At 45.6% G+C, this 14,826-nt stretch overlaps 1 protein-coding gene across 5 annotated transcripts in view; it reads left to right on the top strand.

Moving 5' to 3' along the window:
• WASF3 (WASP family member 3) overlaps window positions 1–14,826 on the top strand; it is a 92,731-nt gene that overhangs the window by 74,193 nt on the left and 3,712 nt on the right. For 3 of the 5 annotated variants that reach the window (XM_082435690.1, XM_082435691.1, XM_082435692.1), the window contains 4 exons: window positions 1,645–1,762; window positions 7,019–7,194; window positions 11,070–11,333; window positions 12,642–13,009. In XM_082435690.1, the coding sequence (XP_082291816.1) occupies window positions 1,645–1,762; window positions 7,019–7,194; window positions 11,070–11,333; window positions 12,642–13,009 (926 nt within the window). Of the gene's footprint in view, window positions 1–1,644; window positions 1,763–7,018; window positions 7,195–10,114; window positions 10,282–11,069; window positions 11,334–12,641; window positions 13,010–14,826 lie in introns of all 5 variants that reach the window. The other 2 variants (XM_082435693.1, XM_082435694.1) reach the window with 2 other exon arrangements.

Raw genomic sequence — 14,826 nt, 5'->3', positions numbered from 1 at the left:
CTTGCAGAACACGGCATAGCAGGAACTTCAAGACCAGGTTCCCTTGAGTAATTCATGTCACTTTCTTTGACTGTGTGACCACAAACTCTTTTCTATACTCATTTCTCTGATTTGTTTTCTTTCTCTGTATGCCTTAAATGACTAATACAAATGCTAATTTTTTAAATAAATTTACTTATTTTTATTTATTATTGGCTGCATTGGGTCTTTGTTGTGGCGAGCAGGGGCTGCTCTTCATTGCGGTGCACGGGCTTCTCATTGTGGTGGCTTCTCTTGTTGCGGAGCACAGGCTCTAGGCACACGGGCTTCAGTAGTTGCAGCACGCGGGCTCAGTAGTTGCGACTCATGGGCTCTAGAGCGCAGGCTCAGTGGTTGTGGCTCACGGGCTCTAGAGCGCAGGCTCAGTAGTTGTGGCGCACGGGCTCAGTTGCTCCGCGGCATGTGGGATCCTCCCAGACCAGGGATCGAACCTGTGTCCCCTGCATTGGCAGGCAGATTCCCAACCACTGTGCCACCAGGGGAGTCCCTGACATGCTAATTTTAAATGTAAATGTTTTGCCTCCTCTTGAAGGTAATATACAGGCCAGATACTTTGTAAAAGCATTAGTAGAATAAATAGAGTGTTCACTTCTTATCATGATTATTTTGAGCTTTGTTATCTATTGATTTATATTACAACTTTGGATTCATATTGGCTGCATTTTTATTGGCTTTATGATAAATGAATAACATATAAAGACTTGGGGCTTCCGTGGTGGCACAGTGGTTAAGAATCCACCTGCCAATGCAGGGGACACGGGTTCGAGCCCTGGTCCGGGAAGATCCCACATGCTGTGGAGCAACTGAGTCTGTTTGCCACAACTACTGAAGCCCGTGTGCCTAGAGCCGGTGCTCTGCAACAAAGAGAAGCTACCGCAGTGAGAAGCCCGTGCACAGCAACGAAGACCCAATGCAGCCCAAAATAAATAAATAAAATAAATAAATTAAAAAAGAAAAAAAGACTTGAAGTATTCTTTAGAATATAGTAATTGTAGCAGTTCTTGACAATGCAATGGCTACAAGTGAATTTTCTTTGCGGGGTTACTTCCATTTAAAAAAATATCTAGGTCATCACTTTCTATCCTAGTTACATTTATACACCATGAACCTTTTGCTTCTTTCCTAATTGAATTATAGACATTGGGCAAACCTGATTAAGAAAAAAGGACAGAGTACTTGCTAATTTTTATCCTAATAACATTGTCGCTCCAGAGTAGAAGTGAATGTATATATATACTAAGAATCCATCCATCTCTGTGTGTAGCCCCCATTGGAATAAACAAAACATACCTTGAAATAACTGTGGAACTAAATATTGCTGTTTGTGAGCCATATTGTGATTTGGGGCAGCACTTTGCTATACTGAAATCTAAATTTGCAAGAGTAGTTTTTACTTCATTATTCTAGAAAAAAGTGCTGTTCTTGCATGTTCACACATTTTTCCAAATAAGGAAAATTGGGAGACTTAACAGTGTGTAAGGACAGTTCAAATTCCTCACGTAGATGTTATCATCTCATGAGTTAGAATTAACATTAATGTTTACCCCATATGAAACTATCTAACGACCTTTTCTCTCCCCCGACATGTAATACGTTGGTTTATAGAGATGATAAAAAGGATGGCCTGAAGTTCTATACTGATCCTTCCTATTTCTTTGACCTCTGGAAAGAAAAAATGCTACAGGACACAGAAGACAAAAGGAAAGAGAAAAGACGTCAAAAGGTAAATAATGCTAGTATGGGAAACGTGCATATAAATGTGTAAATGGAATTCTCCCTTAGAAATTAGAAGTTTAAAATCAGTAAATTCTTTAAATGGTTGAGATGTTGAATTTCGTGCTGAAGTTTTTTCAGAGGTTGCATCTGTCACATGAAGATACCATTCAGTCTAACACAGTAATACTGTTTTCAATAAATACTGTTGATTTGTTCTCTAATACTTGCTTTGCTTTAATAAATACAGTGGCTGAAATTTCAGTTTTGTTCGTAACTGTGGTTTATAACTTTTGCTCTTCAAATTTCGTAAAGCAGCCAACATTCCATATCAGTTAGAATTTTCTGCTTTGGTCTTTTTAACAATATTAATTGTTGGGTTGTCACCTAACTGTAATTAAGACCGTGGTGAGAGGTTCATATTGGATTGAAAAGCGTGTGTGATCTGCACATTTGGAAGAGGGTAGTATTTACTAAAACTGAGATTCCCTTTGGTGGGGTGGTCATAGGCAGGAGAATTGCAAGTTGGAAGGTTGAGAGACATCTGTACTGCAAACGCTCTTGGGAGGACAAACCCACTCTCAGATTAAGGAACTTCTGTGTTGAAAATTACCCCTTTGGGGCCCAGAAATTAGACTTAAACCATTGAAAATCAGAGTTGACTCTCCAAAGGCAGATATTTGCCAAGGCTTTTTTTTTTTTTTAAGGAATTCCTTTATTTTTATTATTTATTTATTTATTTATTTATTTATTTTTGGCTGTGTTGGGTCTTCGTTTCTGTGCGAGGGCTTTCTCTAGTTGCGGCGAGCGGGGGCCACTCTTCATCGCGGTGCGCGGGCCTCTCACTGTCGCGGCCTCTCTTGTTGCGGAGCACAGGCTCCAGACGCGCAGGCTCAGTAGTTGTGGCCCAGTTGCTCCGCGGCATGTGGGATCCTCCCAGCCCAGGGCTCGAACCCATGTCCCCTGCATTGGCAGGCGGATTCTCAACCACTGCGCCACCAGGGAAGCCCCTGCCAAGCCTTTTATATGTGAGCTGTGTTTTAAAAAATGACCACCTGCTTTGTTTGACAAATATTAGGGTGTGTGAATTAAGAGCTTAGCATTTTGTGGGCTGGCTGCCTGAAGACTCTGAGACATCTAGTAGGTGTATTGGCCCAGTAGGAGTGACAGTTCGAGATGGAAGAGAACTTGAGATTTGAAAACAGGATTTAGGAAAGGGAACATGGAAATAGGTTGCAGACTGCAAGTGTGAGAGGTTACCACGAATTCTGGGAGAGAATTCCACAGACTTGGTTATCTGTGTGCTCTTCTCGTGCTGATGGGTTGGGGAGATTTAATGGGAAATCTTCGAAGAGTTGCTGGGTATTCAAGTGGAGAAATATTCAAGCAAAGAAGCTGCAAAGTGTTCAGGTGAAGAAAAGGAAGATGCTAATCTCTCCAAAGGAAAAGGAACAGAGATTTAAAGACCTGCTGGTCTGAATCCCCGAACTTTTCTTTGGTAACAGGGCAAACCCCCAAGTACTTTTTACAAATCCCCTGCTTTAAAATGGCCTCCTAGGATTTCCTAGAAGCATCAGTGATACTTTTGACAAAAATATTTAACTTTTTTGCCACTGTTTTTTAATCTCCTATGTGTGGTTACTGTGTCTTCAGAATTATTTGTCATTTCCTTGGCAGTTTTGTCTCATTCCGTATTCCTCAAAGACATAAAATTCTGATGAGAATTTCTTATTCATTCGTTTAGATAATGGTTCTTTTTTGAATGGTTTGTAAATGCTGTGATGCAAAAGAAAGGATTATCACCCTCATGGAGATGACAAAATAGCGGGGGAAACAAACATTAGATAATCATGCCGTCCTTTGGAACTCATAAAGAGGGAAAGAAATTTGAAATTTTTAATACAAATCTGCTTTATATAGGAACAGAAAATGAGGCAAGATATCCTCAATTTCCCAGGATTTTAGAAACCCAAAAGTCACTTTCACTTTGGAACAGACAATTCTATCTGAAGGAAGAATTAGTTTAGAAAATTTGGGGATAAGACATCCATTGTTTCTGAACATTAAATTTCCTTAGTTTGGTGGTCGAAAAACATTTTTTTAAAGTTATGCAAATAATTATGTGCTTGTAAGGCCGTAGTTACAGTGCTGGGAAGGAGAAGCCTTGGGGGAGGCGGCAGCGGCAGGTGGGGCGGCAGTGCAGAAGGTGAGGTGCTGAGCTGAGGAAGGCCTCTCGGTGTTGCTCACTGAGATGCAAGGACAGATAGCAGAAGTTAGCTGAACAGAGTGAGTGTGTGTGCGACTGTGTGTGTACGTACGTGAGAGGGCATGCCGGAGGCGTGCTGGGCAGGCGGAGGGGCTTTCCGGTATTGATAGGAGCAGCTAAGATCATCCTGGGGCAGCAAACAGCTTGCAGTAGTCTCAGGATTTTAACGTAGGCAGTGTAGTTGAGATACAGATGCATCATGGTTAACATTTTATTATAGTTGGTTTGTGTGTGTGTGTGTGTGTGTGTGTGTGTGTGTGTGTGTGTCGGGTGCGTGTTGACGGGTAGATTGGAGGCTAAACCATTGTAAAGAAAGTGGCAGATATAACACTTATCCCTAAATATGTCAGCATACATCTCTTAAAAGTAAGGGTGATAGTTATTAATTAGTGTAATACAGTGACGCTCGAGTGAGATGTATATTGGAATCCATTGAGGCCTCCCTTCTTTTTTCTCTCTTTTGGTTTTAAAAGTATTCAGACAACACGTGCCAGTGGTAAAATGCCCCACCTACCCTGAAGTAAACACATTCGTTTAGAAAATTTGGGGGTGAGTTTCTCCCTTGCCCAGGCATAACCACCCTCTGGTAACAGATGTGCATACTTTTCGACCTTGTAGGGCATTCATAAGTACATGTGTACACATTTCACAGAGTATTTTTTATTCCTAGAATTGACCTGTATACACACACACACAGACATATACATACAGTGACGTAATAAAGATGTACTTCATTCTTTTTAATTGTTGTGTCATATTCCAAAGTGTGGATGCTTCATAAACTATTTCCCCATTACCGAATTAATGAATATTTAGGTTGCTTCTAAATTGTTGCTGTTACAGCACCGTAGAGGGTACCTGTACTCATGCGCACATATTTCGTCAGAGTAAATTCCCAGAAGTGCAGTGTGAACTTGAAAATTTGAAAGATACCATCCTGTTGCTCCTGACCCTTTAAGGACTGAACCAGTTTATACTCCTAACAGGCCTCCTCCAGTCCTGAAGATGATTATTATTATTTGGCATTTTCTTCATTTATTTAAAAATTAAAAAAAAATTTTTTTTTTACAGTTTTTAAAGGTTACTTTCCATTTACAGTTATTACAAAATATTGGCTCTATTCCCCATGTTGTACACTACATCCTTGAGCCTGCCCTACACCCACTAGTTTGCACCTCCCCCTCCCCCATCCCTACGTGCCCCCCACCGCTGGTAACCACTAGTTTGTTCTCTGTATCTGTGAGTCTGCTCCTTTTTTGTTATATTCATTAGTTTGTTGTAGTTTTTAGACTCCACATATAAGTGTGTCTTACAGTACTTGTCTTTCTCCGTCTGACTTATTTCACTGAGCTCATGATGCCCTCCAAGTCCATCCACGTTGCTGCAAACGGCATTATTTTGTTCTTTTTTATGGCTGAGTAGTATTCCATTGTCTATATGTACCGCATCTTCTTTATCCATTCATCTGTTGATGAACTATTATTATTTTTTGATGAGCTTCCCCACCCCCCAAAAAAAAATCTAGTACGAATTACACATCTTTCCGTGTCTTTATTAACACTTGGCATGTGTTCTGTGAATTTCACGTTCACATCGTCTGCCAGCCCGTCGCTTGAGCCTCCTGGATACCGGGGCTGACAGCTCCCCGTATCCCCCACGGGCCTCCTCTCATCCTGGACACCTGAGCAGCTTTGTGCCCGGCGTCCCTGCCTTTCCCCGAGGACTCTGTCCCCAGCACAGGGGCTCCTCTCCCCGTGCTCCTCCACGTGCCAGCCCCTCCCCTCTCAGTCTTCATGGTTTCCCGTTGCTCTTGGGATAAAGAACAACATTTCTACGCAGCCTTCAAGGTCTTACCCCACTGTTCGCCCGAATGCACACTCACCTTCTGTCGCTTCTGACGAGATGCTGTCCCATTGCCTCTTGCGTGCGTCTGGCCCCCTCCTCTGCAGGACTCAGGCCTCCTCACCCTGCAGAGCTTGTCCCAGCCTCTCGGGCACCCTCCCTGACTTCCAGACCGGACAGCATTCTCTGTGTAATACATTCATGTTGTTGCGCATTTCATAATTGCACGTTTATCTGTGTGACTTTGTGGGCTTCCCCCCTGGACCGCAAGCTCCATGAGGGCAGATCCTTGTCTTTTTTTTTGTTTGCCGTTTGTATCGTCTGGGCCTGGCAGGTGCTGGGCCGTAGTGAGCACCATCGCTCACCTGGATTTGATCATTCAGTCCGCGTTTATTGAACGTGGACCCTCTGTAGAGCCATGTGTGGAGGTGCCGTGAGGGGAGCGTAGGACTTAAAGGCGCATAGCTCGCCTCCCTAAAGATCAGCAGGTCTCACGGGGGAAGCAGGAAGGACATAAACACACTTAGAAGGAACTGTCGTCACCTTTAAAGAAGCACCTGCGTAGGACCCAAGTTATTTATTGAAGACATTTTTGCTGGCAAAGTAGGGCTGGAGCAGGAATGATTCTTTGTACGGGAGGGAAGGTAAGTTCTTATCTTGTTTTTGTTTTTGTTAAGCTAGTTGCAGGGTTCGCTTAAATATTCTGGAATAACCTTTTCAAACTGAAATGGAGCATTTAAAATTATGTTTTGAAAGATGATTGCACGTTAGCAAGTCAGAATGGTGTAGGGGTGGGAAACGATTTCTCTGTCTGTTGCGGGCAGGTATTTCATGTGTATAATAGAGATCTAAAAGGTGTCGTACATTGAAAACAAGCTAAATCCTAGTGAAGTGACAATTCTTGACCAAAAATGACGGTAAGCGACTCTTGAAGTTGCAGCACAGTAACTTTTATGTGTCGATGTTAAATCGTTAGGTATCTGTTATTTTGGTTGGGTCTGAGTTGGGTGAGCGTGTTAGAACGCTCTTGACCCGGGAGTGATGGAAACGGGCCCGCCTTGTCTGCACCCCAGGCTCGTGGCTGCCGGGGCAACTGCACTAACCTACTCTCTTCCTTCCCTCTGTCTCGGTATGCTTGCCTTCCTTCCTGGACGTCAGGAGCAAAAGCGTATAGATGGCACAACCCGGGAGGTGAAAAAGGTTAGAAAAGCCAGAAACAGGCGCCAGGAGTGGAACATGATGGCGTATGACAAAGAGCTTAGACCCGACACCAGGTTGTCGCAGAGCGTACACCACGGAGCGTCTTCCGAGGGATCCCTGTCCCCAGACACTAGGTGTGTGTGCGTGTGCGTGTTTGTGTGCATGTGTGTGTGCAAGCAGGGCTTGGCTTCCCTGTAAATGGAAATGCACGGTAGCATTGTGTTTCTGTGGCCCACAGCGTGTTTCCATACTTCCCTTAAAAATGAACGGTATATATGTTTTGACTTCGAAATAATAGTTTAAAGCAGTTTTCTATGACGTTGGGTTGCTTTGTGTGATTTTTCTGTCTCTCTGACTTAACTTGATCATTCCATTAACCTAGATGTACTGTTTTAACATTGATTCTGAATTTGGGCATAGTAACTGCCTATGACTGACATTTTAATTTTAACAATCATTTAGTTCTCTCTCTGCCTCTTTTGCTTAGAATGTTGCCTTTCCTTTGCCACTTGGTATCTGAAACGATTGGTAGGTGGTAGCTGATGTGATCAAGGAATAACTTGTTCTTTTTGATAACCTTTTCTAAAGGTGATGAACAAAGATTTTTTTTCCTTCAGTTCGCTAATCTTATGTATTCTAATTGCAGGAGGAGAATTCTGTTGAAGTTTATTTTTAAAATTTGTTAGCAATTAAGTAAAAATCTCTCTTGCAGATGTGAAAGATGTGGTCAGTAAGCAGCATTTATCCCAGAAGGCTTCACTGAATGAGAAGAACTGACCAGTCAATTGTAACTTACGGTTCATTTCCTATTTCTGCTTCTGTAAAGTTGGAGTCTTCCATCAGTGTTTAAAAATGTGAATAGAGAATTCTTACGTGATTCAAGGATGTTTCACAAACAGCAACAACCTGGACCTTGCGTTAGATCTGGGTTTTTTTGTGGTTTTTTTTATGTTTATCTTTATTAACCTCTTTATTAACCTGTGCTAAACCAGTGTTTAGCACAGACTGACAGACGGAAGATGCTTTTAATATTTGGTGGTTACAGCCCCCATAAATACTCCTACCCCACAAGGGCTGTCAGTCATTGTCTATGAGGCAGGTCTAGGTCATTTTTCTGTACAAGCTGTGATCGGTTAGCTATTAGAGAATTATTGGAGCTTTAACTGAGCTCTGGCCTCAAGTTTTAATCTTTATGTCAGTTTATTTCTGTGGAAAGTAAGAATGACGCTATACTTCGGCTCATAGTTCTTTGGGTGGGGAGAAGTGCTTGAACTTGATAGCTCCCAGGAGGTCCATTTGGTTTTTGTTTTTTTTCCAGATAACTTAGTTGTGACTGTTCACTCATGCAAAACATATACTTTGTAATTCTCCATATGTTCTGTTTCATTTCAGTAGGTAGATGGAAAATGACTTTTTTTAATCCCTCAGTTGAATAATTGATATTTATTCCAGAATCTGAGATTAGATTGTGCCACACTGGGTGTACAATTGATGGATGATGTCCCTTAAATTATTTTGGAAATTTTTATTTTTTATTTGACTAAAGTGTATCACTATTTTTCTTATTATGAAATAAGATAAACTTTCTATATTTGGAAATTATAGAAAAAATTAAAGTATTCATAATCCTGTTATCCAGAGAAACCACTTTTTTTGCATTTTAGTGTATTTCTTTCTTTGGTCTTTTTTCTGTAAATGTGTATATTTTTCTTTTACAAAAGTGAAATCCTGCTCTGTGTTTTCTATCTTTTGATTTTTTTTACTTCTTGTATTCATGTTTTAAGTATTATTTAGAAACATGGTTTTTAACGGATGTATTCAGGATAACTGAGGGAAATTTGAGTATCAAGTATCATGGTATGTGTATAAGTTGTTCATATAACATATATTTTAAGCTGATCACATAAACTAATGATAAGTTTTTACTCTCTTTGTAGATGGTCAGGAATGGTTTGATTCTAAGCGTACATTTAGGATGAGACTTGATGCAGTGCCTGCCCACTGCTCTCCCCAGCGATCCGGAAGCAGGATGCCTCCTTGCCCACTGTCCTCCCCCCTTTCCTCCTCCTGTCCTGGGTGTTGCAGACGCCCGACTCTGCCCACCCTCCCACCCACAGAGCCCTGAGGGATTCGTTTGATTCTCCCACTGGGTCTCCACTGCTTACACCTACTTCTTCCCATTGTCATCTTGTCTTCACTCCTCCAAGTTCTCTTTCCCGTAACAGATAATTCCTGATGCTCATGCAGCTTCAGGACCATCCGCTCGTGCCCACACTAGTGCCGTGTCTTCTGTGGCTGATTTCTGCCTTCCTGTGGGGTTCCTTGTCTCTCAGAGGTCACCCCCCTCCTCACCTCTCCTCCAGCCCACCGGTGTCCCCTGTACTTGGGCAGTGACCCCTCGAGTGACCGGTCCCGTCTCCCACCCACCCTTCATCAGAGCCCTGCCCTCCCCTCTCTCCTTCTGTAATTCTTGATGTCGGACATTCACCGCCTGTTCCTTTCCTCCATCCGATTATGCCCTTTGTATTGCCTCCTTTCGGCCCTTTATCACCAAGCTACTTGACAGGACAGCTTTCCAAATTGTGCCAGAATGTTCCCAGTTCCTGGCTTCTCATCCCATCAGAAGCACTCCGTGTTTTGTAGATAAGTCTGTTTCCATTAGAAAGTTATGCCCAGTCTATGATGTAACCCCCGCAACAGAGCCAAGCACCCATCATCAAGGACTCCAGAGTTTTAGGTATTTACGTTTTTAAAATAAGATAAATCTAAATACAGGTCAGAGTCTTCCCCCATTAAAAATATTTTTAACTCTCTGACCAGCAGTTGCCATAGTTCAAAAGACAGTCATACGCGCACCGTAATCTAGAATTTATAGTGCACTTAGGGGAGAAGAAAGTGAGTTACAAGTTGTTATTATATTGCAATTAGGGAAGGAAAAAGAAAAAAGCCAGCCATCTTTTGCCATTTAAAGATCTTTTCTGTGTGGTGTGATACTCCAGGGACACTACTGTCTGAATTCCAAAGACCCAATGTGTGTTTGCCTCTTTCCTTCAGAGAGAGAGACACAAGCTGAATCCTAACAGAAACCAGCAAATAAGTGTGAGAAAAGTAAGAACGAGAAGAGAAGAGTGGGAGAGAAGGAAGATGGGCATTGAGTTTATGAGTGACGCCAGGAAACTGCAGCAGGCAGGGAGCTCGGGAGACGACAGGACGCCCAGAGGGTTTGTCGCTCCGCTTGTTCTCAGGTCGCAGCCTCAGCAGCCCCCTGCTTCGGCGTCACGAGAGGATGTGCCCCCTGTACTGACCACGCGTCCCGTAACCCGGGTGACTAACACCCTGTGACGTTGCCGAGCCTTCCCCTCCCCCAGCGGCCGCGTACCAGCATCCTTCCGAACCCTGCTGACTAAAACGGGACGTGCATTCCTTTCAGAGTTTCCCTCCCACCCGTGCGTTCAGAGACAGCAAGAGGGCCTCTGCGCATGGCACCGCACTCCTCCTCTCTTTTTTGGCTAAACATGTTTCTTCTGTTTAAGAAAACTGCGACTCACCGTATTGCATCCTTGATTTCTTTTTCTGTTCTTACTGTTAATATGTATCCGGTTCGTCTGCCATTTGATAAGGTCTCATCATATGCTGTCAGCTTCATTGCACTGAAATCTTAGGTCTCCGATGCCATTTTCACGTTAAGCAGAGTGTGTCCTGGAGCCCCCCGTCTTAGAAAAGGGTCGGCTGCGATGTTGAGGAAGGGGGGCTCTGCTGTCTGCCGCTTGCCCGTCCGTCTGACGCACTCACTTCACAGCTGCGGCTCTGAATCCACGTAACCCTGGCGCTTGCCGCTAAAGTCGTGATCACATTGTCGCTTGTGGGCCTAGACCTAGTTGATGGGAAAGGGAATAAGCGTGTGATTTCTGTGCCTTGGCCGTGTTGTTATTCAAATACATGCTGATGCCTGGAGGGGAAATCGTTTTCACTTACGTCGCTTTCTCCCACCCCCGGTTCTGGCCGTCAGGTCCCGCGCATCGGACGCCACAGATTACTCGTATCCCGCCACCCCCAACCATTCTCTGCACCCGCAGCCCGGGACGCCTTCCCACGGAGCCGGTGACGCACCGCCACGCGGGCCGGCAGCCCAGGCCCCCGAGCATGAGTACCGGCCCCCGTCGGCCTCGGCCAGGCACCTGGCCCTGAACCGGCCCCAGAAGCCGCCTCCGCCCCCGCCGCAGGCCGCAGAGGCGTCGCAGGCCCCCGCGCCCTTGGCTCCCGCCGACTACGGGTAATTCCCCACTCCCGGGCTCTGACCGTGGCTTGCCATTGCGCTGGGGTCTTGCTGTGGGTGGTGGGAGAATTTTCACTGAATAATCACACTGTGGAGGCCAGGATGCAGCCAAGAAATGACCAGATACGGATACTGTCAGTCGTGAGAAATCCTGTGTGAAAAAATGCAGTGTCACGCTGCTCCCCCTTTTTATTACAGATAAACCTCAGGTTGGTGTCTGTATTCGTGAACACACATTCCCTTTATGTCTGAATGACTGAGCCAAGGCCTTGACAAAGGGTGAGCTGGCAGTTTTGTGAACCTGTCTCAGGTGCTCCAGTGTTTCTCTGTATGTGCCGGGCAAACCGCCGAGAACTCGTATCTCAAAGGAGAAAACTATATACAGTGCAGCACTTGTTACACTTGTACGTGTAACCCGGACCTCTTGGTGCCCAAATACTCTTCTGCCACCAGGTCCTCTTGTTTTCTGTCATTTGGGAAAAATTCGAACACCACCTGAACAAAGACCCTCCTGTTTAGCGTTTGTTAATTGAAGCCCCGCCTGTGTTTTGATAGGCTGTAGTTTTCGCACAACCTCGGTCTTTAAAGAGTTAGCCCCTCCAAGTCAGCGCCCAGGCAAGTTGAAGATGTGTTTCCATCAGGTGTTTTTCTTCACTCCAGAGCAGCGTGGGTCGCATTCCGAATGTGTGTCCCCAGCTCCCCGAGGTTTTCTCCCTGGGGTTGGTTCTCTTTAAGTCAGGATCTCCAGAGTGTGTTCCGTGGCTCTTACCAAGTATCAGGCAGAGCCGGTTTGCGGTCCAGGTGGTTTGGAAAGCTCTTGGCTAAATAGAACTCAGCAGATTTCTTGGCTGGAGGGGTTTTCAAAGCTTTGGATATTCTGATGGGCGTCATGGGCTTGGGGAATTTCCGTGGAGACGCGATATAAAATACAGAATTTTCCAATCTGATTGGCCACAGAACCCTCGTAAGATGGGTTTTCAAGCCGCCACTTCTGAGGTGCCTCGTGCAAAGGATGCATTTGTGCTGCCTTCTTAGCTCTGCAGTCAGCTACTCCAGTGTCCCACATAAAGTTCCTGTTTCAGTGGTTAACTTTCTGGTGCACGTCAGTAGACGATCTTGAATTCCGACCTAGGGGTTTATGTGGACCTGTGATCCGAAGCGTGGATGTTCGTGCCCTGCAGTGTAGTAAATTCAGCGGCCAGTGTGCGTCTTGTCTGGGGAGGCCTCTCTCTGAGGCGTGTGAGAACCTCCGAGGACGGGACCCTGGGTTGCCCACTGGTGACTCTTGTTTCGTGTCTCCGCCAGGATGCTCCCGGCACAGATCATGGAGTATTACAACCCCTCAGGACCCCCGCCGCCGCCGCCCCCGCCCATGATCCCTTCCGCACAGACTGCCTTCGTCAGCCCCCTCCAGATGCCCACGCAGCCCCCCTTCCCGGCGTCCGCCGGCCCCTCCTACGCGGGTCCGCCCCACCCTCCCTCCGGTGGGCTGGTGGTCACGGCCCCGCCCCCCCCGGGCCCCCCGCCGCCGCCGCCGGGCCCTCCAGGTGCCGGCTCTTCGCTCTCTTCCTCCCCGATGCACGGCCCGCCGGGAGCCGAGGCCAAGAGGCCGGAGGCTGCGCAGCCGCCCGTGAGCGACGCCCGGAGCGACCTCCTCGCTGCCATTCGGATGGGTGAGTGCGCGTCCCGGGACGCTGCCCCCTGTCCCGGCAGCTGCAGCCTCGCCTGCTTCCGGCGACCCCCTCTGCCCCAGAGGGCCGGTGGAAGAGGGTTGAAGGAGCCTTGTTTGGTTTTCTTTTTTCTTAATAGTGGATACATTTTTTTTCAGTGCAAAGTAAGCTCAGTGATAAAGCACAGAATTCAGGAAAGCTTTACTGGAGCAGAAACAGATAATAAAAATGATCATTAATTAATTGGATCTTTTTTCTCTGCGTTCTACTCTAAGGGCCAAAGTGTAAATGAAAGAAAATGAGCTCATGTCAGTGACTGGGTTTTTTTAGAAATCTAGGATGTATCTTACTTAGCCTTTTCATATTTTTAGTTTGATGTGCTAAGCCAGTAGATTTTCAACATTTATTTAAGTAGCAAAACCCTTGTCAGGTGAAGGTCCTACACCAAACCCCAGGACATGAAACCTTAAGACGTGGAGCGTCTCTGGTCAGATCAGGGCGGAGGAGCCCAGCTCCTCCCCCGTGTGCCCCTCCCGGTCAGAACCAGCGTTAAACATCTATTCCACATCATTTACTCTTAACCCCAGGTCCTGGCCCACATGGGCTGAGGGTCCGACAGGATGTGGAACTCTTGCGAGAGCTTCCCATGCAGTGAGGGCTGCCGCATCTCCCGGGCGCAGTTTGGCGGCTTTGGTCTGCAGGTGGCTGGGGGAGGGGCTGGCCGCGTGTCCTCGACGCCCCTCCCAGGACACAGGGACAGCACTGCCTCTGCCCCTTGTGCAGGCACCGCGGCCAGGCCTGGGTGTGGCGTCCGCCCTCCTGCGGGTCCTGGAGCTCTTGTATGCGTTGACGTTACTGACGCACGATGATTTTGTCAAGAAAAAAGTCCCAGAGTCATAATACCTCACTGATGACGCGTTTGGGGTCCTGGTAGGACAGTGTTTTGCTTTTTGACACCTGTGAGCCTTGTCCAATGAGAGGGACCCGTAACCTGGATCTGTCAGAGGAAACCTCAAGGACCCCACATGGAGGGACGTCCTACAGAAACACGAAGGTCATAGAACACAGAGATTAAGGGAGGTCAGCGAAACGTGGCAAGTAATGTAACAGGTGAGATCCCATGTCGGATACCAAACCTGGTGGAAAACTTTTTTTGTTTGTTATATTAGGTCTATTTGCAAAATTTAAATAAAATTCATAGAATAGATGGTACTATTGTATCTCTGCTGATAGTCTGATTTTGATCAATTTTTTTTTTAGGAAAGACACATGAAGTATTTTAGGGGCAAAGGGACATTATATGCCACTTAACTCTCAAATGGTCCAGAAAAGAAGTATGTGTGTGTGTGTAAATGAGAGTAATAGAGGATAAATTTGGTCAGATGTTATCAGTTGGGGAATCTGAGTAGGTTATATGGGAACGTTTTTCTACTAGTCTTACAGCTACTTTATAGGTCTGAAATTATTCTGAAAGAAAAGGTTAAAGAAATAACACATTACATTGTTAGATATCCCATTTTATTACTTACAAAAGTAAGAGAGTAAGATGATTGTGATCTCATACCCATTTTCTTTTTTTTTTTTTTAATTTATTTATGTATTTATTTATTTTTGGCTGTGTTGGGTCTTCGTTTCTATGCGAGGGCTTTCTCTAGTTGTGGCAAGCGGGGGCGGGCCACTCTTCATCGCGGTGCGTGGGCCTCTCACTATCGCGGCCTCTCTTGTTGTGGAGCACATGCTCCAGACGCGCAGGCTCAGTAATTGTGGCTCACGGGCCCAGTTGCTCCGCGGCATGTGGGATCTTCCCAGACCAGGGCTCG

This window comes from Balaenoptera physalus, assembly GCF_965194825.1.
Source record: "Balaenoptera physalus genome assembly, chromosome: 18".
Classification (NCBI taxonomy): Eukaryota; Metazoa; Chordata; class Mammalia; order Artiodactyla; family Balaenopteridae; genus Balaenoptera; species Balaenoptera physalus.
This window is presented reverse-complemented; position numbering and strand designations above follow the sequence as displayed.